Raw genomic sequence first — 18,152 nt, 5'->3', positions numbered from 1 at the left:
ATGTCCATCATGCGGGGTTGCCGCCTCATGGCTCCATCGACGAGATAGAGTGAACTAGTGAACTCCATAGTGACCTGCTTGATGTCACTTGGGGTCTCCATTCCGGGTTCTTTTTAAATAATTCAAGCTTCGTCCGGATCTTTTCTTCCCCAGACTCTCCAACCTCCTGAGATCTCCACTCCCGCTTCCGGTCTTTTGGGAGACACTGAAACCCTACTCCTCTTTCTCTGCCCTAGTGTCTTGCCTAGTGTGCTGCTCCTTTCTGTCTCCTGTGACCGATTTCCTACTTCTAATTCTACCTACTTTATTCTTCTCCTCCCCCACACCCTCGACTGCCCCATCCATAACCCAACCCACCATGCGGCAACACTCCGTCGACGCCTCCGCCGACGAGGCGCTGGCCCGCATGGGCTACAAGAGCGAGCTGCCTCGTAACTTGTCCATGCTGAGTATTCTAGGCCTGTCCTTCGCCATCATGGCCGCGCCCCTACGGTCTCAGTACCACCCTCTACATCACCCTGGCCGACGGCCTCTCCGTCACCATCATCTGGGGCTGGGTCTTCGTCACCCTCATCTCGATTGCCATCGCCGCCTCCCTCGCCGAGATCTGCGCCGTCTACCCGACCGCCGGCGGCGTGTACTATTGGAGCGCAATGCTCTCCACCCGCCGCTGGGCACCGCTCATGTCCTTTATCGACGGCTGGTTGACGCTTGTGGGTAACTGGACCGTGACACTGAGTATCATCTTCGGTGGTGGACAGCTGATCCTCAGCGCGATCCAGCTGTGGAAGGAGGACTTTGTCGCCAATGCGTGGCAGACGGTTCTCATGTTTTGGGCCGTGACGCTGGTCTGCACGCTCGTGAATATCTTTGGTTCGCGCTACTTGGACCTTATTAATAAGATTTGCATCTTCTGGACCGCTGCCAGTGTGATCATCATTTTGATTGTCCTCCTCACCATGGCGGATCACCTGAACTCGGGCGAGTTTGTTTTCGCCGAGTACGACTCGTCCCAGAGTGGATGGCCTGCTGGCTGGGCCTTCTTCGTGGGCTTGCTGCAGGCAGCGTATACGTTGACGGGTTACGGCATGGTCGCGTCCATGTGCGAAGAAGTCCAGAACCCGCATCGCGAGGTCCCCAAGGCGATTGTGCTGTCCGTCGTCGCGGCTGGTATCACGGGTCTGTTGTATTTGATCCCCGTGCTGTTTTCCATGCCCAATGTGGAACTGCTGCGCCAGGTCGCTAGCGGACAGCCGATTGGAACGCTCTTCAAGGAAGTGACTGGCTCCGCGGGCGGTGGCTTTGGTCTACTCTTCTTGATTCTGGGTATTATGTTGTTTGCGGGGATTGGCTCGTTGACTGCGGCCAGTCGTTGCACGTACGCCTTTGCGCGGGACGGAGCGATCCCGGGATTCCACCTGTGGCGCCGAGTTAATAAGAAGCTGGACGTGCCCGTGAACGCGATCATTCTGTCCGCGGTAGTGAACTGCCTTCTGGGGTTGATCTACTTTGGCTCGACGGCCGCCTTTAACTCTTTCACCGGCGTGGCTACCATCTGTCTGTCGACTTCGTACGGACTGCCCATTCTGATCTCGATGATCCGAGGCCGCGAGGATGTCAAGCGCTCCACATTCTCCCTCGGTGTATTTGGATGGGCCATCAACGGCATCACAGTGCTATGGATTGTGCTGGCAGTCGTGCTCTTCTGCATGCCGTACACATTGCCCGTCGATGCATCAGGGATGAACTACGCGAGCGTGGTGTTTGCCGGGTTCGCGGCGATCAGTATCTTCTGGTACTTTGTGTATGCGCGCAAGCACTTCACCGGCCCGCCGGTCTCCAAGGAAGAAGTGATCGCGGCGACGGGGGTTATGAATGGCTCTGCGGTGGATACGGAGAATGCTATAATCGAGGTGAAGAAGATGCCCAGCAATTGAGTGATCCACCGGGATTGTGGAGACTGGGGGAGTTTCTTGTTTTTTTTTTTTTTTTCTTGTGTATACTAGCTCAGATATGACCTGCAAATATGCCCATCCTTGTATATTCTTAATTTATTGTATGCATTGTAGAATAAATCTAGTTATTTGTTCATTCCCTCCTGCATTTGGCTGCTTGGCCGTTGGGGCGGAAATCACAAGTGCCCTGACGATCTTTCTCCGACAGCCGCGGTCCAACTCCCACCCCAAACTTCTAACACACGCCACGTCTCGGCCTTTCCTCGAAGGCACGAGACACCTCTGACACCCTTGACTTTCAACATTTCTAGATGAATATCACGATTCATCTAGTTGATTTACTCTCCTTTTGAGTCTGACAATCGTCGCGGGCGTGATCGGGAAAGCATTGCCTTTTCCGAAGGGACTAAACAGGAAGGACTACCAGAGCGAGGGAAACCAGGAAGCGTTCGGCGCTCGGAATCTACCAACGGGAGACTAAACGCATCTCCAAAGGGCACATCCAATTTCCCCAGTCGAAAACGCCCCGGCCACTCAGACTACTACGACTCACCCCTTTTAATCTCCATTGCATTCCAGCCATTGACCACGTCTATTCTTCCTTTTCCTCTTCTTCAATCCGACTTGCTTCGCACGCTCTCCATGAGGCTCGTCCACGCCAGCCGATGCCCGACCCCGCTCCCATGAAGACAGGGCTGACTACCGGACCGGTTCTTCGAGTATCAGCATGTCGGATTCAGTAGGTGCGTGATGGCCTGCATTTCATATCCCCCCTTGGTGCTTGCGCTGGTATTGACGTTTACTCCGGGATAGATCGCGTCTTCGTCCATGCCTTGAATACCGTGAAGAGGATTCCCCGGACGGGAACCGCGCGCCCACCGGCCGCGGAGCGGTTGAAGCTATATGGCTTGTATAAACAGAGCATGGGTGAGTCTATCTTGTGGATTTCCTATGGTTCTTCTTATCCAAGGCGGATTGGCTTATAGTCTATGGTAGAGGGGGGATGTCGAGGGCGTGATGGATCGTCCCATGGGGAATACCCCGGAGGTCCACGCGGAGTGCGAGAAGTGGTATGTCGCCTCATGACAATGGGCATAGAACCTATCCAGATCATGTTACTGATCTCTACACTTTACATCTGAATTTCTAACTAACCCGCCTCTCTCCTTCGCGCCGATAGGGATGCCTGGTACGCTCAGCGCGGACTCACGCGCACCGAAGCCAAACGCCGCTACATCGGCACCCTGATCGACACCATGCACCGCTATGCCTCGCAAACACCCGAGGCTCGCGAACTCGTCTCCGAACTCGAATTCGTCTGGGACCAAATCAAATACAACGCCTCCTCCTCATCCTCTTCCTCCCCACTCAACGCCGTCGGCGTCCCACCCTTATCACATCACCAAAGCAGCGCTTACGGCAGTATAGGCGGACGGCTAGCGCAATCATCCTCTGAACAATATGAAAGACCAGACATGCGGACAGACGACGCCCGCAACTCCCGCCTTCGCGTCCTCAGCCCCGTCAGCCAACCCGAAGAAGAAGAGTACTACCGCCGCCGCCGGTCCGCAGACGCCCTCGACGAAGACGAGATAGAAGATGAAGACGAGGACGACGAAGAATACGAAGAAGCCCGCGACAGTCTCTACGAACCCCCCGACAACGCCTCCACAAATACAGATACCCATACACACACCGGCACGGACCGCACCGCCTCCCACGGCGACGACCGTCGGCCCCGCGCCCACTCCCGACACAAATCCAAATCCACCTCCGGCGCCAGCGACGGCACAAGCCTAAACGGTCCAGACTCACACTCACAAGATCCATCGCACCCGCGAAACAGCCGCTGGCGCCGCCGCGTCGAGCAAGCGCTGACCAAAATGACGGCGGAGATTGCGGCTGTCCGTGAGCAGATGGAGGCGCGGACGTTGGCGCATCGTCGTCGCTCGGGGGTTTGGGCTTGGTTGAAGTGGATGCTTTGGGTTGTTGTGCGCCAGATTATTTGGGATGTGGCGCTGCTGGGGGTGTTGTTGATTTGGATGCGGATGCGCGGGGACCGGAGGTTGGAGGTGCGGTTGAGAGAGGGTTGGTCTGGTGTTAAGGCACGGCTGGGGAGGGTTAAGCTTCTTCGGCGTGTGCCTCCGATGCCGTAGGTTTGTGGTATGTCTTGTCCTACTTCCTACTTGCAACCCCTGCTACTCTTTCTGCCTGGCCCGCTATCCGCATCTTCTTGCGTTTCTCCCGGACGTGTTGATATTGGGATCATTACGATGGGTCTTGGCTGTCTGCCTATTTTGCATCTTTCTTGAGTTGTTATTACCCCCCTTCTCGTTTGTAAACATTTGAGGAGTTCTTGTTGCACCCGTTACTTATTGTCTTTTTTCTTTTGTTCTGTACATATGGGTTTTGAATCCGAGGCTCTGGTGTTTCTTTTCTTTCTTTTCTCGGTTGTTTTGCCACTTCTTTCTTGGTTGTGTTCTGATATGGGGTTGTATGCAATGGTCTTTGATACCTATAGACTAAGTAGAGGGGTGAATAAGAAGGAAATTTTATAGAGTCTCTATATAAACCTTGTTTAACGCTTGCCTTTGTTGAATTCTGAATACGTACGATGTCAAGGTTCATGCCTCAGTTATTGTTGCCAGAGAAGACAGCTAGAGGCTGGATATTTGAGATTGTGTAGGCAAGGCTTGAACGTCTGTTACAGCTCGAGCCTTGGCATGCTAATCGAGTTGGGTAAAGAACTATACCTGTCCAGCTATATCCGTGAACACTTCCAGTAGGGTGCATCTCGTTCGGAGGATACCAGTGCCGACAAGATCGACTGCTTCTAGTCCGATGGAGCCAGACGGGATTAAGTTCAAGCTTGTGAAATATACCAAGTACTCCGCAGTTCAGGATCAAAGACCGCATTTCAATCGGAAATCATAACCATTCCTGATGCCAATAGATATTTACACAAAACATACACCAGACAAGACAGACAGAGTAGATGAAACACAAGGACCGCTTGCGCATCTAGTTTAGAACAAACAGAGAGAAAGAAAAAGAAGAGAAGCCGGAGCCCTGGACGGCTGCATAGTGAGGCGTGCGAGTTTAAATCGGGGGTGATGTGGTGGGAAAGAAGATTGAACCGGGAGAAGACAATATCATCTCGGGGCTTTTTAGTACTGAGGTCCGGGGTACTGGGCGTACTTTTGTTTGGGGCGCAGGTGGACGGGGACCTGGTTCTCGGGGGCGCCAGGAATGGTCTTCTTCAGGCCCTGTAGGAGACAAAGAGAGAGGGTTGTTAGTTTCAGAGACTCGTGTATGCGTGATGCATGTGTTGCTTGCTAGCCTCGGCTGCGTATTGTATAGACTGGGGACTGGAGAGGAGTGCATACCAGCTTGTCGAAGATGCAGTTGTTGAGGGACACCTCGGCCTTGCGGCACTCGAAGAGGTAGTGGTTGTTGTTCTCGAGGCAGTCGGCGTGAGCCTTGAACTGGTCGAGGCAGTGGGTGTTAATGTCCTTGATGCTGTTCGTGAACGATGCCAGTTAGCTTCACTGCTACCCCTCAGGCAACTGAATCGGCAACCCGATTGCTTTCCCAATGCACACTGGGCAAAGTACATACACGCTAGCAGCGCAGCGCGTCACCTTGCGCCCCTCCTTCAAGCACTCGAACTCTCCGCGGCCGTTGGCCTCGTCCTTGCACTTCATGTAGTCGTCGTTGAATGCCTTGCAGCGGTCACCAATGAAGTACGCAGCACTGGTCAGGAATGCCGAGGTGGCGCCAATATCCTCCACCTTGGGGATGTGGTCCGGCATGGGGGTGGTGTCCACGAGGACATGCTGGTTGAACCTGTTCGCAGAGGGATAGCGCGGTTAGTCTTGCTCCTGGCGCGGCGGGACGGCATGGAAGGTGTCATTGAGGGAGGAGGTGAGCATACTGAGGGTCTCGCTGAGCCATTGTGTCGGTGGCTGGTCTGAATGAGGGTAAATGGGAGGGTAATTGACAAAGGCAGTGGACTTCGTGAAGCTGCGGGTTGCGGTGGAATTGAAAGGTCGGTTTCTTTGGGGGCACGCTGATTGGTGGAGCGGAGGTGCTGAGGTAAGCACGTTGCTTGGAGGAGGTATATAGGTGTAGCCTGTTGACTGAGAAAGTGCTAAGTTATAGGCAAACGTTGTAGTCAATAGGCAGAAAAAGATCTGGACTGCAGCCCCGGGTCTTTGACTCTCTACTTGATTGCTGGATTCCTGCTCCTTGAAGTTCTCCGTTCCGTCTTCTTCCACAGCCTTTCCAGCGAATGTCAATATCACGTGATCTAAACAAAGCACAGCTCCGACGGGTTGAGGTTCTCTTCTTCGCGAAGCTCTCCAGCGCCCACCCGCTCGTCTGCCCAACCATCTCCCTCTCCAATCGGCAGGGATTGCGATCTTGAGCTATTCTTGATCTGCATCTGATCCGTCCGATCTCACGCGACAGGCTTCGCCAAGCCCGAGACCCTCATTCCGAGAATAATTGGAGACGCTTTTTTTTGCGGCATCCCCTCGCGCTTCCTCCAGAACATCCGCCATGTCTCTCTTCGGCAGCACACCCACTGCTAGCACTTTTGGCAACACTGCCAATAAGCCCAGCACTTTTGGTGGCCTTGGCTCCAGTACAACCACGGGAACTGGCCAAGGATTGTTCGGCAGTGCGACTCAGACTCAACCACAAGCCACGACGACATCCAACCTGTTCGGCACGCCGGCAACCCAGACAGCCAGCATGTTCGGCACGAGTACCGCGCAGAAACCGGCTGCCACTACCTTCGGTACGGCGCAACAGCAACAGCCCAGTATGTTTTCTACAACAACCGCACAGAAGCCTGCAACGAGTATGTTTGGAGCCACTGCGCCGCAGCAGCAAACGCAACAACCCGCAGGTGGATCTCTTTTTGGGTCTGCTTTCGGTGCCACTACCCAGCAGGCCCCGCAGCAACAACAGCAGCAGCAGCAGCAACCCCAGCAGTCTCAGTTTGGACAAACGACTATGGTTCAGCCACAAGGTCAGCCGCAGGAACAATCCTTGTCATCAAGCCTGTGGTCTCCCGGCCGTGCCATCACTGGAGGTAATTATACCCTTGGATGGGCTTTGACTATTTGTCCCACTCACTAACTCGATCAACCATAGTACACCGAACCGTCCCCATGCAGATTGCCATTGTCAGGGACAAATGGGATGCGCAAATTCGATCTTCTCCGTTCCGCGCCTATCTCTACAACCACGTTGGTGAAGATAATGCCCCATTCTTCCAGCCCGGCTTCGAAGACGACGAGACGAAATGGGAGGAGGCTCTGCGGAAGCGCCCCGGGTCGGGTTATGTGCCCGTACTCGTCAAGGGCTTCATGGACCTCGGCAAGCGTGCTCAGCGCCAGAAGGACTTCCTTGCCATTCTGCAGACACGCCTTCATGAGATCAACAACTGCTTGACTGATCTACTGTCACGACATGATCTGAAGATCTCAGTCCAGGTTGCAGATGCCCGCCGAAAGCACATCGTTCTGAGCAAGCGCTGTCTAGCCCTGGCGGCTAAGACGCAAATGCTGCGAAACCGCGGTTACGCTATGGATGATGCTGAGGAGGAGCTGAAGAAGAAATTGACTCAGCTGGAGCGCTCTGTCTTTGACCCGTCCCTGAATGGTCGCGGCGAGGAGATTTGGGCTCGTATGCTAGCCATTCACGAACACTCGAAGCGTCTACAAGTTGAGATGGACCGTGCGGGAGCGAACGTCACAGCAAATGGAGAGGACGAGATTGATGAGCAGACCATGAAGACAGCAAAGAAGGTGTGTTCTCATCCCAACCATTTCATCTTTAATCAAGATACTAATGCGCTATCATTGCAGATTCTTGATGACTATCATGCTCAGATCCAGCACTTGCAAAAGGAAATGGAGGTGGTAAAGAAGGATTTCGAAGAGGCGCAGAAGCTGGGTGGGAAGTAGGTTGGCTTTTTGCTTGGGCGCTTGGATCTTCTTAGATCCTTGATATTTCTGCTTCACATCGGGGGACTTGAATGATCATTGGGCATAGGAGCACCGGCGTTCTTGGGACGATCACCCGTAATGCATAGTTGAATACATATTTTCAAACCTGACAGACCTAGTATTGTTTTGCCCAGTGCTATCTACTATCCTCTCTTGGCATAATAGTGCCTAGACGGAGGTGAGAGTAAAGCTAGATCTACCTAATTGAAGGTCCTTGTTGTTACCAAATGGCATCTTGCCATAGTCCAATTTTCCGTTACTCTATACTCAAAACAAAATCCAGATAAAACCCGGCATGTACAATCCATAATAATACATCATTTGAGCCAGATCTCTGCAGCAGGCTGAAAATGGCATAGAAATGTCCTCGACGCAAAATATTCATGAGGGTATTTCTTAGTATTTTTTTTCAGTCCATCAGATAGATCTCCCCAGCCCAAATTCAAGAAAATCCATGAATCCCAATCTCCGAAAACGCACTGAAACATGATCAAGGTGGTTTGTTGGTCGTGGCGTAATGAAGGGTAGAGACAGGGTGGAAGGGCGCGGCGATGCGTTTAGAGGAACTTGCGGGCGAAGTCGATGGCGAAGGGGGCTGATATGCGTTAGGCTTGAGGATCGAAGACACGAGGAAATATAGTATTTTGGAGGTTCGCTTGAGAATGGCGCGATTGTGAGATTTGACTTACACAGGTAGAGAAGGATGCCGCCGACGACGGCCATCTGGACGGTCTGGCTGGCCTCGATCTCACCGGCCTAGGTGAGAGTCAGTACTGATTCAAGTGTGTTTGAAGGTCAAGAAGTATCTCATACCCGGATCTCCTCCTCGGAAAGCTGTTCTTGGCCTAGACGTCGAGGACGCTTGGTTAGGCGACTGCGATATGTAGTCTTGGTTGGACGCATGATGGTGGATGATGCGAGTTGAGGTAGGTTGAAGAGTTGAAGTACATACCTGGGGCAAACATTTTGGTATAATATAATGTGTACTTGAGGGGTGGTTGTAAAGTGAGAGAACAGGCAGGAAATGAAGTAACGGGAAGAACCCGCGGAAGTTGGGCGGCCTTGGGGAGGAAAGAAATCACGGGAGCACAGACCAGCCATCGTCTCCTTCTCCAATGCCCGCCTCGACCTTTTGCCTCTGCCTCTTTCTCTCCCCTTGACTGTTCCTAACCTTTTACAAACCCCTGAAGCTCATTTTGGGTCTCTTAGAGCTACTATTCATATCCACGAGAGCGAATTTCATTGTCACTCGCCACGTGTGATTCGGCTTTCGGAGAGGCGTCGGAGCGTACACTGATATCCACCGCTTCTGCTCGCTCAACGCCGCTTGACTCTCCCCTCCGAGTGTCGCTACAAACTCATCTCCGTCTACATATTCCTTGACATCCTTTCTCTCTGTACACCAAAACCTTCATCAAATATGTCTGCTTCACCGGAACACCAGCCGGGCTCAGCCGCAGCCTCCCCGAGCCCGAAAAAGTCGCAACCCCAATTGCTGGCGATGACGACGAGGCCGAGCAGCCTGCGAACGCTGCTTCTGAGGTTGAAGATAACGATAATGCGCTCGAGGAGCAAGACGATGACGATAATGAAGGTGGCATCTCCGACGACGAGTCGATTCTATCCGAGGTCGATGAGGCGCAATTTGAGGACTTCAACCCTGAGAATGTTGATGTCGAGGACCGTCCCCAGCTGGCGATTGATGAAGAGAATCTGAAGTTGATTGGCCGCCACAAGCGCAAGCGTGCTGATGATGGAGAAGGCCGCTTGCGTCGCAAGGAGGGCCGTCGTGAGAAGAAAAGCCGTCGTGCGCACGATGAGGATGAGGGAGAGGATGGGGCTTCTCGTCGCAGGGAGCGCAAGAAGAAGGAGGCTTCGCCATCTACGGATGAAGAGACTCTCGATCCCGAGACTCGTGAGTACAATCAGCAATGAAAAGTACATGGGTCTTCAGACAGGGCTGACAGATTCGATGCTCTAGGTCGCCGCCGTGCTCTTGATCGTGCTATGGATGAGGCAATCCGAAAGCCTGGAAAGAGGCGATCCCGCAAGCAGGATGGCATTGTATGGAATACTGGTGAACCGATTTCTTGTACGCTCACTAACCGTCTCCCTAGGATCTCGAAGCCATGGCCGATGCTGAAATCGAAGATATGCGAAAGCGCATGACCCACGCCGCGCAGATGGATGCCATTAATCGTCAGGAGGGCAAGCCGGCCATGCACAAGCTCAAGCTCCTCCCCGAGGTCATTATGCTCCTCAACCGCAACCAGTACATCAACAGCTTGGTTGATCCCGAGATCAATCTTCTCGAGGCCGTTCGATTCTTCCTCGAGCCTTTGGACGATGGATCCATGCCTGCATACAATATCCAGCGTGATCTTTTGACCGCCCTCACCAAATTGCCAATCCAGAAGGATGCCCTGATTGCCAGCGGAATCGGCAAGGTCGTTGTCTTCTACACGAAGAGCAAGCGCACCGAGCGACGCATCAAGGATATGGCCGAGAAGCTGTTGGCTGAGTGGACACGACCAATTCTCCAGCGTAGCGACGATTATTCGAAGCGCGTCTTCCAACAGGCTGACTTTGATCCTACGTACGTTTCCATCTTCCTCTATGTGACGTTCGATCCCGTTCACTGATGATTCTTCTAGTAAAATCGTCAAGCGCACCCAGACTCCCGCTGAGATTGTGGCTGCCGAAGCTCGTGCGCGCGAGAAGCTTCCTCCTCGTCTTGCCAACCGTGCCCGTGTTGACCGTACCAATGTGACCTATACCATTGTGCCGCGACAGACTGCCGTGCAAGAGAGCAAGTTTGCGCGACCGCTGGGCAGCAGCGGAGAGGATCGATTCCGCAAGATGCAAGCTCGCAACAATGCGGCGCAGAAGGGTTCTCGTCGGTAAAATCGGATGGGCTCATGTAGTGCTAATTTTTTTGCTCTCTCTTTTTTCCTCCTCGGGGTCTGCTACCGTCATCTGACGACTCCCAAATTTCTTTTCTGACATGGTGCGCCTGGCGTTCGGGATGGATCGGGAACTTCTATTTTCTGAGCTTAGGGTGGAACATCGCGCCTGGTAGTTAGGTTATGTGTGCCGCAACAATTGAATCTGCATATCTAATCAACCATGCAAGAGTAAATGCATGTAGATATAGTAAGGACCAGTTAGAGAGTAGATCGCCGCATTATCTTTCGAAACCCACGTCATCGTCGCGTGTCTCCAAACAAACTCTGTCAGACGAGCGATGTCCGAACTTCGTCCGAGGCTCTTCCCGCCGACAGAACGCCGGTAGCAGATCCCGCATGGTCACGTCATGCTTTTCGGGTTCGGCCTTTGCTTTCTGGGTGCGCCGCTGACCTTTAAGAGCTTCAATTCCTCTCCAATCTTCCCCTCATCTCAATTTTCAAACACCACCACTACATATCCACACATCCGTCATGAAGTTGCTCACTAAGGAAGAAGAAGACGCGCACTACCGGTATGATAATTCCTTGCCAGCCATCGGATCCCCCGGCTGTCTACAATCTTTTCCCACATCATGCCATACTGACAAAACTCGTGTCTCAACAGCTCCGTCGTCAAAGGCGGCAGCTTCGGTGGCATCATCGGTCTTCTCGGTGGTGCTGCGGGCGTCATGCTCGCTTCGCGTCGATACCACACAATCCGCAACCTGACCATCCCCATGAAAGCCTTCCTGGTGACATCATCTGGTACCTTTGTCGGTATCATCGCAGCCGATCACGCCTCCCGAGATTTCGAGAAGCAGCAGAATGCCGCTATGCTGTGGTACGAGAGCCGCGAGGACCGTCTACATGCTGAAGAGCTGCGCGGCCTGAGCTTCACCGACCGAGCTATCGCCTTCGCCCGCCGCGAGAAGTACAAGATCGTCGGCGCTACATGGGTCGCCTCCATGATCGGTTCTTTCGTCCTGGTCGGTCGGAACCCGTATCTGTCCGGTCAGCAGAAGATTGTCCAGGCTCGTGTGTATGCTCAGGGTTTGACTTTGGCCGTGCTGTGCGCTTCTGCTGCGTTCGAGATATCGGATCAGCGTCGGGGCCGTGGTCTTCTTGATGCTACTAAGAAGAATAAGAAGCAGCAGCTTGAGGATGCTGCCGAGCCTGCTCCTGTGCATGGGGTCAGTAAGGATCAGGGTGATCTCTGGAAGGAGATGGTTGCTGCAGAGGAGGAGCGTCTTAAGTCCAAGCACCAGCCCCTTCATGTGAAGCATGAGGGGGACCATAACGGACACCATGAGGGTGCTGAGGCGAAGGAGAGTGCTTCCGAGCCCGCCTCCAAGACTGAAGAGAAGTCCGAGTCTGAATCCGAATCCAAGGAAGAGTCCAAGGCCGAGAAGACCAAGGGCAAGAAGCAGGCTTAAACTTGCTTGCATGACAGCAACCCGTCTAGCTCCCCTTCCTTTTCATGTGGCACCACCACACCATTTCTCCTCAACAAGGCTCCTTCCCAGCCCACCGTTCACATTGAATGACTACTCATTCACCACCCCAGAGCCTATCAAGGCTTCATGAACACACAATAGACCGCGAGACAGGACTGGGGTTTCTTCCAAGAGGCTGGACCATTTGGTTTCCCTTTATGTCTACCCCTCGTGTATATTGTTCTGCATTTTCTCTCTCACCGATGTTTTTCTTTTTTCTTGTTCACCATGTCTCAAACGGCTCTCGCGAGCCAAAAGTCTTCCTGGTATAATTGTGTATGATACATCACAAGGCGGATCTGGGAACTGTTTCTCTACTCTAATGAATGATTTGTATTTTCATGGCAGTTCTTACCTTCCTAAACCTGCATTTCTCCCCCAAAGTTATGTAATTTGCAAAATCTCAAACTCAACGTATTCCCCAGATTGCGGATCAATATCTTCAAATCCGTGGGGTGGTCGTGGTTCAGAAAAGCTTGGCACAGATCACTGCAGGAATACGATCGATCAATCCGATCAATGACCAAATCGTGATTGGCTGTATAACCTAGGACTCAATCCTTGCTCAGCATCTTGTAGAATGGGATAATAACTCAGCTGGGAGAGTGCACGACTGAAGAACAACTCCAGTCTCTGCTATCGTGAAGTCGCCAGTTCGATCCTGGCTTGTCCCATTTCTTTTTTGTCTTTTTGGTTCATTTACTTTAAAGTAGACCGCGCGCCAAGCCCTGGCCTTGCTTTCTAGTTAGACGTGGGGGAGATGCTGGTTCTGATCAAGCAGGTCTAGCGAAGCAAGAGTTCGTAACCTTCAAATTTTGACACCATCGTTGTAGGGACTCCCTGGTAATAATTTGCTTATTCTACTTCAAGCTCTCTCTTAGTCACTGCATTTTTGGACAAAAAGATCAAATCTGTCTTGAACCATGTCATCTTAAGATGAAATGCAACTTCTAGCTAAAGAACTAAGAATCATCCAACGCCTTGATAGCATCATGTTCAGCACGCAAAACCTCTCAAAATCATATTTTTCAAAAATATTCTACTTTAACTGGTGGAGAATCAGAAAAGTCTTCTAAGAACCTCAGCCTGCCGAGCTGCCCAATATCTGACAAGAATAATAGGAGCAGGTCCGCGGTATTCGCCGTCAGCTACTTGATTGGCTATGATCTGCACGGCGAGCTTGCAAGGATGTATTTGCCGGAGTGTGACCGGGGATCGCAGACACAGTATCTTTCATGCATAAATATCAAACCAGGCCTCACCGGCCTGAAACTTTTCCCTTTAAACCAATCAGCTATTCTTCAACAGCATCATCATAGCATTCCTTGAGGTCCGATATATTGTGATAGTCATGACAATGTGGCACGGAATATGTGCGGTCGTTTTGGCCGCTGGACTTGGTGTTCAAGCAACCTTCGTTCATCCTGGGATTATCTTCACCTCGGATCACATTGAGACCATAAGAGAAAATGCTCTATCGGGTGAGTACTGACTTAATTGGCCTCGGATTATTAACAAGAAAGCTAAAAGGACCTCTCAAGGGAATGAACCATGGGCATCGTCATATGCCGCCCTCGTGTCCAATACGCGGTCCTCTTCTTCCTACGTTGTTGAAGGGGGCGGTGCAATAATTGGGGAAAACTCTGGCAATGATACCATCGACGCCTGGACCACTGCATGGGTGAATGATTGTTATGCTGCTTGGTTAAACAGCTTGAGATATGTTATTGATCTTGATGATGCGCATGCCATCACCGTCGCCGGAATTGCCGATGCTTGGTCCGGCAACCTGACCGGGGTACTGGCAAATAACAACTTGCCGACTGCCCTCAACGGCCGACAATTAGTCAATGCTGCTGAACTTGTATATTATACCCGCGGATCTTGGCCGTCGGGCTCCTCTAAATACGCAAGACTGCAAGCCATGGTTAGCAATGTCCTGGTGCCGAACAAAGACCCCATTGCCAATCCTCCGACTCAACCTGTCGTGGGCGGCAACCAGGCAGCTTTAAGTCACATCGCAGGCATGGAGTTTGCCATATTTACCAACAATGTCACGGGATTCCAAGCGGAGTTGGACATTCTTTTGCTACCCAAAACTGCATGTGTCGGATATGATGGTTCGGGCTTTCAGGCTTTGATACAAAACAAGACCGGCCAGTGCGCCGAAGCAGGCCGGGATCAGGGCCACTCCGCTGACGAGGTGGGATGGTTAGAAGAAGGTGCACGCGTGGCAGCTAACCAAGGTAGGTGATTTATTATCTCCTATTTCTATGGACATTCTCCCGACGTCTGCTTGCAGGCTATACATCTCTATTCGATCTCGAAAGCCAGGATGGCCTCGGGACCCCTCTCTTGATGCTCGGCCTCGAATATTACTTCAAGTACAACACAGGCTCGGATGTCCCGTTCGACACCACTTGGGGACCTTGCTGCTGTGGAACGATCCTTTATGACCAGATTTCGAACAAATCTCGGAGCACCGCCTATCCGATAGGAGAGATCGCCTACAACTACTACATCACTGAGGGTACTGGCAAGTACTCCATGCCATACACTAAAATGTGGTTGGAGACGAATCGACCCTTGGACACCTCCACAAACCTTAGAGATTTCCTGGTCTATCCTACTCTCACATGGGCGGATTCCGTCGTTTGAGTTTAATGAGTTACCGTCGATTGACGTGTTTCCCATGAAATCAGTTTCGTATGATGCGAATTTATGGACTCGTCGTTTTATGCTTTATGCTTTATGATTCCTGAGTGTAGAAAGATACAGTAGTGAACGGAAGAGAGACTGGACCGTAAACTAAGCCTTGTCACGATTTCTCTCTCTAGAGAATTTAAGATGATATAAAAAATCTAACTTGAAAGAATTCATTTTGCATAGGATGATACGATATGAGGAATATAACACAAGAACCTCAGCTTCTAAGTCTGCACTTTGAATACCAGAGTTTGATAAGACTCCAAAGTTTCATTGAACTTAATAGAATCTCGCAAATTCTGGCCAGACCAGAGCTCAACGACTTTCTTAGGAGTCCCAAGGCCCAGATTTGAAAATGCAAGAGAGATATGTTGTGAATAACTCTTCTCATTCAGTAGAAGAACAACATACCCACCCTCCACCTTCCCAGTCCATACCTGGAACAGACCTTCCTCGCTGAACGCTTGTCGATAGATCACTGGCTCTGCTAGCGCATCCTGATTGAGGGCAATGACTGCTTTATTGGTGAGGACCGCCAAGCTGTCGTTGGATAGTTTGCTGAGATCAGCCCCGATAATCAAGGGTGACTTTAGCGCTGCCCAGAATGCAAAGTGGGTCTGTTGCTGGTGAAGCGTAAAATTGGCGTTTCCGACTTCGAGCATGTCCATATCTAACCAATGGCCTTGGGTCTGATACTGGCTGATCTCTTTCATTTTGTTAATAATAGTCAGTACAGAGCAACCGGCATATCCAGTATTGAGACAGTAGGCAGTCTTGCACTGGCACGCAGTTTCATTTGCAAAGCTTGTCGTAATGTCGCCCGAGATCCGATAGGAGTGACCAATATCTGTGAGACCGATGAAATCAGTATTCGTACACAAACTTCGGCATGTTACATGAATGCCAATTTACCTCCTCCCCAATGCCATGGGAATTGATAACCCCATTCGCACACCGAATAGAAAATGTCTCGACCTGAAAGTGCGAGGGCGTTCTTCATTGCTCCAAATCGAACTTGGGGAGCCTCCGTCATTGACTGGAATCCTCCACAATTATCGTACTTGAGGTAGTCCACGCCCCAACTGGCAAAGGTTTGGGCATCTCTCTCTTCATATCCCCAGCTTCCTGGTCTCCACGCACATGTATAGTGACCACTGTCGCCGTATAAACCTAGCTTCAGGCCTTTAGCATGCACTTCCTTGGCTAGTGCCTCGATTCCCGAGGGGAAAGAAGTTGCGTTGGCCTGAAGATATCCGTCGGCGGTGCGATTGAAGCTTGACCATCCGTCATCAAGGAGCACATAATCATACCCCGCCTTCTTGAGTCCAAGTGAATCGAACGACTCAATGACTTCCTGGACGACCGTATAATTGACTGTTGCTTTGAACGCGTTCCATGAGTTCCAGCCCATTTGAGGCGTTCGCCCCAGGGTTGTCCCTCCCAACGCGAGCTGGACAGAAGACAAAATTGTCACTGTGCTGAGAAGTGACGAGAGAGAAGTTTTGCGTTTCATGATTTTGTGCTGGGGTATGGAGAATGAAGTGTGTAAAAATTTAGATGTCTCTGTCAGTTAATTATAGGAGATAATATCAACTAAGCCCGGTATTTCTCCATATGGTAGTCTAGTCTGTCTGGTCGTGCAACGGCGCAAGTCCCGGGGCCTGCCCCGAATTCTCAAATCATTCTTGAATTCGCATCCCTCTAGCCTCGTGCATCTCCGCTGGCTTGAGTCAGCTCCATTTGATTAGTCACATGAATGAGGAGTAACTAACTAACTACTCATATCTTGCAGATTCGCAGCAACACTTCCGGAGGTCATATTTGGTTACGTACATTAGCTGCGGAGACGGTCCGGGAGATTCAGCGGCCAACGGGCCATCCGAGTCGACGGAAATTAGAGTACCAGTAAGTTATTGAACCACAATTTTGTTGATAATAGATGGGCTTTTCACACTCAGCCCTTTCCACCCCTCTCTAACACTGACCCTGTATTCTTGCCTTTCCAAGTGGTCGCAGTATCTGCTCGAGGCTTCAACTGTCGCAACATGAGATTATCGGCAATTCCACTGCTGGCTTTCCTCGCACTAGGCAGCCTGGCAACAGCCACGACAGACCCTCTGAATTACCGAAATATCACTGGCTACGTGAGCTCCAAGTCCTCAAATGTGACGACGGTTCTGGATCTGATCAGGTCCCGCTCGGATTTGAGCACGTTGGCCGAGAAAATCGACGAACTTGAAGGATTTGCTGAAGCTTTTGGCACTGATCCCAACTGGAAATTCACGTTCTTCGCGCCGAACAACGATGCGTTTGAAAGCTACACTGGGGCATACTTTGATGCCTTTGAAGCAGCCCCGTATGACAAATCAGAACCTCCTGAGCTTGTTCCGGGATTGCTAATTTATTATAGGAAAGGAAAATGGTGGCTGGGGAACACCATCCTGCACCACTATGTACCTAATTCGGAGCTCAAATCAACCAGTTTCAATGAGACTATGCAGCGATTTCAGGTGAGGAAACCCCGCCAGATACGATGTGCCCTGTGATCACTGTGCATTCAGCTGATATCTAGGTTAGACTGCTACCTATCTCTTTGTAGGATCCCAGGTGGAAAATGGAACAGTTGTTCTCAATCAGGTTGCGAGGGTGGTAGAACCAGACCTCTCGGTTACAAGCGTGAGAGCTCCTCCTCTTGAAGGCAATTTGAACTTGATGAGAATGGAAACTCATTTTGTCACAAAACATAGGGCACGGTGCACATCATTGATCGCATCCTAGACACGTCAGCACAGATTTTGGAGCCTGATCTTCCTCGGATCTCCCAGGCATTCATTGCTGGAAGTTGTTCGAACCCGAAACTCTCATATTGTTAATTTCCCGATTCTATTCTACAGATTACCATTGCAGATTAAATAAAGTGGCGTGTCCGCTCGATAAGGATCAGGACCACATGCAATTCTTCCAAGATATGAAATCAATGGCGACGACTATAGAAATAAAATTGAACTCAGTAGAACAGGCGGAGACTGGATATTC

General features: G+C 51.3%; 11 protein-coding genes across 11 annotated transcripts; 8 read left to right on the top strand and 3 right to left on the bottom strand.

Annotated features, from left to right (window-relative positions):
- Positions 1-358: 358 nt before the first annotated feature.
- On the top strand, positions 359-1,937 carry N7458_006564 (putative GABA permease; the record flags this gene model as incomplete). The annotated part of the gene is made up of 2 exons (XM_056909946.1): positions 359-438; positions 500-1,937. 2 exons carry the CDS (start codon positions 359-361, stop codon positions 1,935-1,937), a joined length of 1,518 nt encoding a protein of 505 aa, XP_056765650.1.
- Positions 1,938-2,608: 671 nt separating this feature from the next.
- N7458_006563 (uncharacterized protein) lies at positions 2,609-2,941 on the top strand (the record flags this gene model as incomplete). The annotated part of the gene is made up of 2 exons (XM_056909945.1): positions 2,609-2,698; positions 2,769-2,941. The coding sequence occupies exons 1-2, from the start codon at positions 2,683-2,685 to the stop codon at positions 2,939-2,941; spliced, it is 189 nt and encodes a 62-aa protein (XP_056765649.1). The 5' UTR covers positions 2,609-2,682.
- A 31-nt stretch (positions 2,942-2,972) lies between these two features.
- Positions 2,973-4,111, top strand: N7458_006562 (uncharacterized protein; the record flags this gene model as incomplete). The annotated part of the gene is made up of 2 exons (XM_056909944.1): positions 2,973-3,025; positions 3,136-4,111. 2 exons carry the CDS (start codon positions 2,973-2,975, stop codon positions 4,109-4,111), a joined length of 1,029 nt encoding a protein of 342 aa, XP_056765648.1.
- A 1,011-nt stretch (positions 4,112-5,122) lies between these two features.
- N7458_006561 (coiled-coil-helix-coiled-coil-helix domain-containing protein) lies at positions 5,123-5,909 on the bottom strand (the record flags this gene model as incomplete). The annotated part of the gene is made up of 4 exons (XM_056909943.1): positions 5,123-5,221; positions 5,342-5,474; positions 5,574-5,801; positions 5,890-5,909. The coding sequence occupies 4 exons, from the start codon at positions 5,907-5,909 to the stop codon at positions 5,123-5,125; spliced, it is 480 nt and encodes a 159-aa protein (XP_056765647.1).
- A 606-nt stretch (positions 5,910-6,515) lies between these two features.
- N7458_006560 (putative nucleoporin) lies at positions 6,516-7,930 on the top strand (the record flags this gene model as incomplete). The annotated part of the gene is made up of 3 exons (XM_056909942.1): positions 6,516-7,053; positions 7,116-7,771; positions 7,832-7,930. 3 exons carry the CDS (start codon positions 6,516-6,518, stop codon positions 7,928-7,930), a joined length of 1,293 nt encoding a protein of 430 aa, XP_056765646.1.
- Positions 7,931-8,529: 599 nt separating this feature from the next.
- N7458_006559 (uncharacterized protein) lies at positions 8,530-8,875 on the bottom strand (the record flags this gene model as incomplete). The annotated part of the gene is made up of 3 exons (XM_056909941.1): positions 8,530-8,567; positions 8,662-8,728; positions 8,786-8,875. 3 exons carry the CDS (start codon positions 8,873-8,875, stop codon positions 8,530-8,532), a joined length of 195 nt encoding a protein of 64 aa, XP_056765645.1.
- A 76-nt stretch (positions 8,876-8,951) lies between these two features.
- Positions 8,952-10,876, top strand: N7458_006558 (transcription factor SPN1; the record flags this gene model as incomplete). Its single annotated transcript, XM_056909940.1, has 5 exons — positions 8,952-8,955; positions 9,417-9,887; positions 9,954-10,036; positions 10,090-10,568; positions 10,627-10,876. 5 exons carry the CDS (start codon positions 8,952-8,954, stop codon positions 10,874-10,876), a joined length of 1,287 nt encoding a protein of 428 aa, XP_056765644.1.
- A 533-nt stretch (positions 10,877-11,409) lies between these two features.
- N7458_006557 (HIG1 domain-containing protein) lies at positions 11,410-12,350 on the top strand (the record flags this gene model as incomplete). Its single annotated transcript, XM_056909939.1, has 2 exons — positions 11,410-11,450; positions 11,543-12,350. 2 exons carry the CDS (start codon positions 11,410-11,412, stop codon positions 12,348-12,350), a joined length of 849 nt encoding a protein of 282 aa, XP_056765643.1.
- Positions 12,351-13,767: 1,417 nt separating this feature from the next.
- N7458_006556 (uncharacterized protein) lies at positions 13,768-15,068 on the top strand (the record flags this gene model as incomplete). The annotated part of the gene is made up of 3 exons (XM_056909938.1): positions 13,768-13,891; positions 13,952-14,656; positions 14,713-15,068. The coding sequence occupies 3 exons, from the start codon at positions 13,768-13,770 to the stop codon at positions 15,066-15,068; spliced, it is 1,185 nt and encodes a 394-aa protein (XP_056765642.1).
- Positions 15,069-15,340: 272 nt separating this feature from the next.
- Positions 15,341-16,629, bottom strand: N7458_006555 (glycoside hydrolase family 27 protein; the record flags this gene model as incomplete). Its single annotated transcript, XM_056909937.1, has 2 exons — positions 15,341-15,963; positions 16,029-16,629. 2 exons carry the CDS (start codon positions 16,627-16,629, stop codon positions 15,341-15,343), a joined length of 1,224 nt encoding a protein of 407 aa, XP_056765641.1.
- Positions 16,630-17,161: 532 nt separating this feature from the next.
- Positions 17,162-17,662, top strand: N7458_006554 (uncharacterized protein; the record flags this gene model as incomplete). The annotated part of the gene is made up of 2 exons (XM_056909936.1): positions 17,162-17,472; positions 17,527-17,662. The coding sequence occupies 2 exons, from the start codon at positions 17,162-17,164 to the stop codon at positions 17,660-17,662; spliced, it is 447 nt and encodes a 148-aa protein (XP_056765640.1).
- Positions 17,663-18,152: the final 490 nt, after the last annotated feature.

This window comes from Penicillium daleae, assembly GCF_028827525.1.
Source record: "Penicillium daleae strain IBT 16125 chromosome Unknown utg000006l_segment0_segment0, whole genome shotgun sequence".
Taxonomy (NCBI): domain Eukaryota; kingdom Fungi; phylum Ascomycota; class Eurotiomycetes; order Eurotiales; family Aspergillaceae; genus Penicillium; species Penicillium daleae.
Note: the sequence above shows the minus strand (reverse complement) of the source record. Positions and strands in the feature narration are given on the sequence as shown.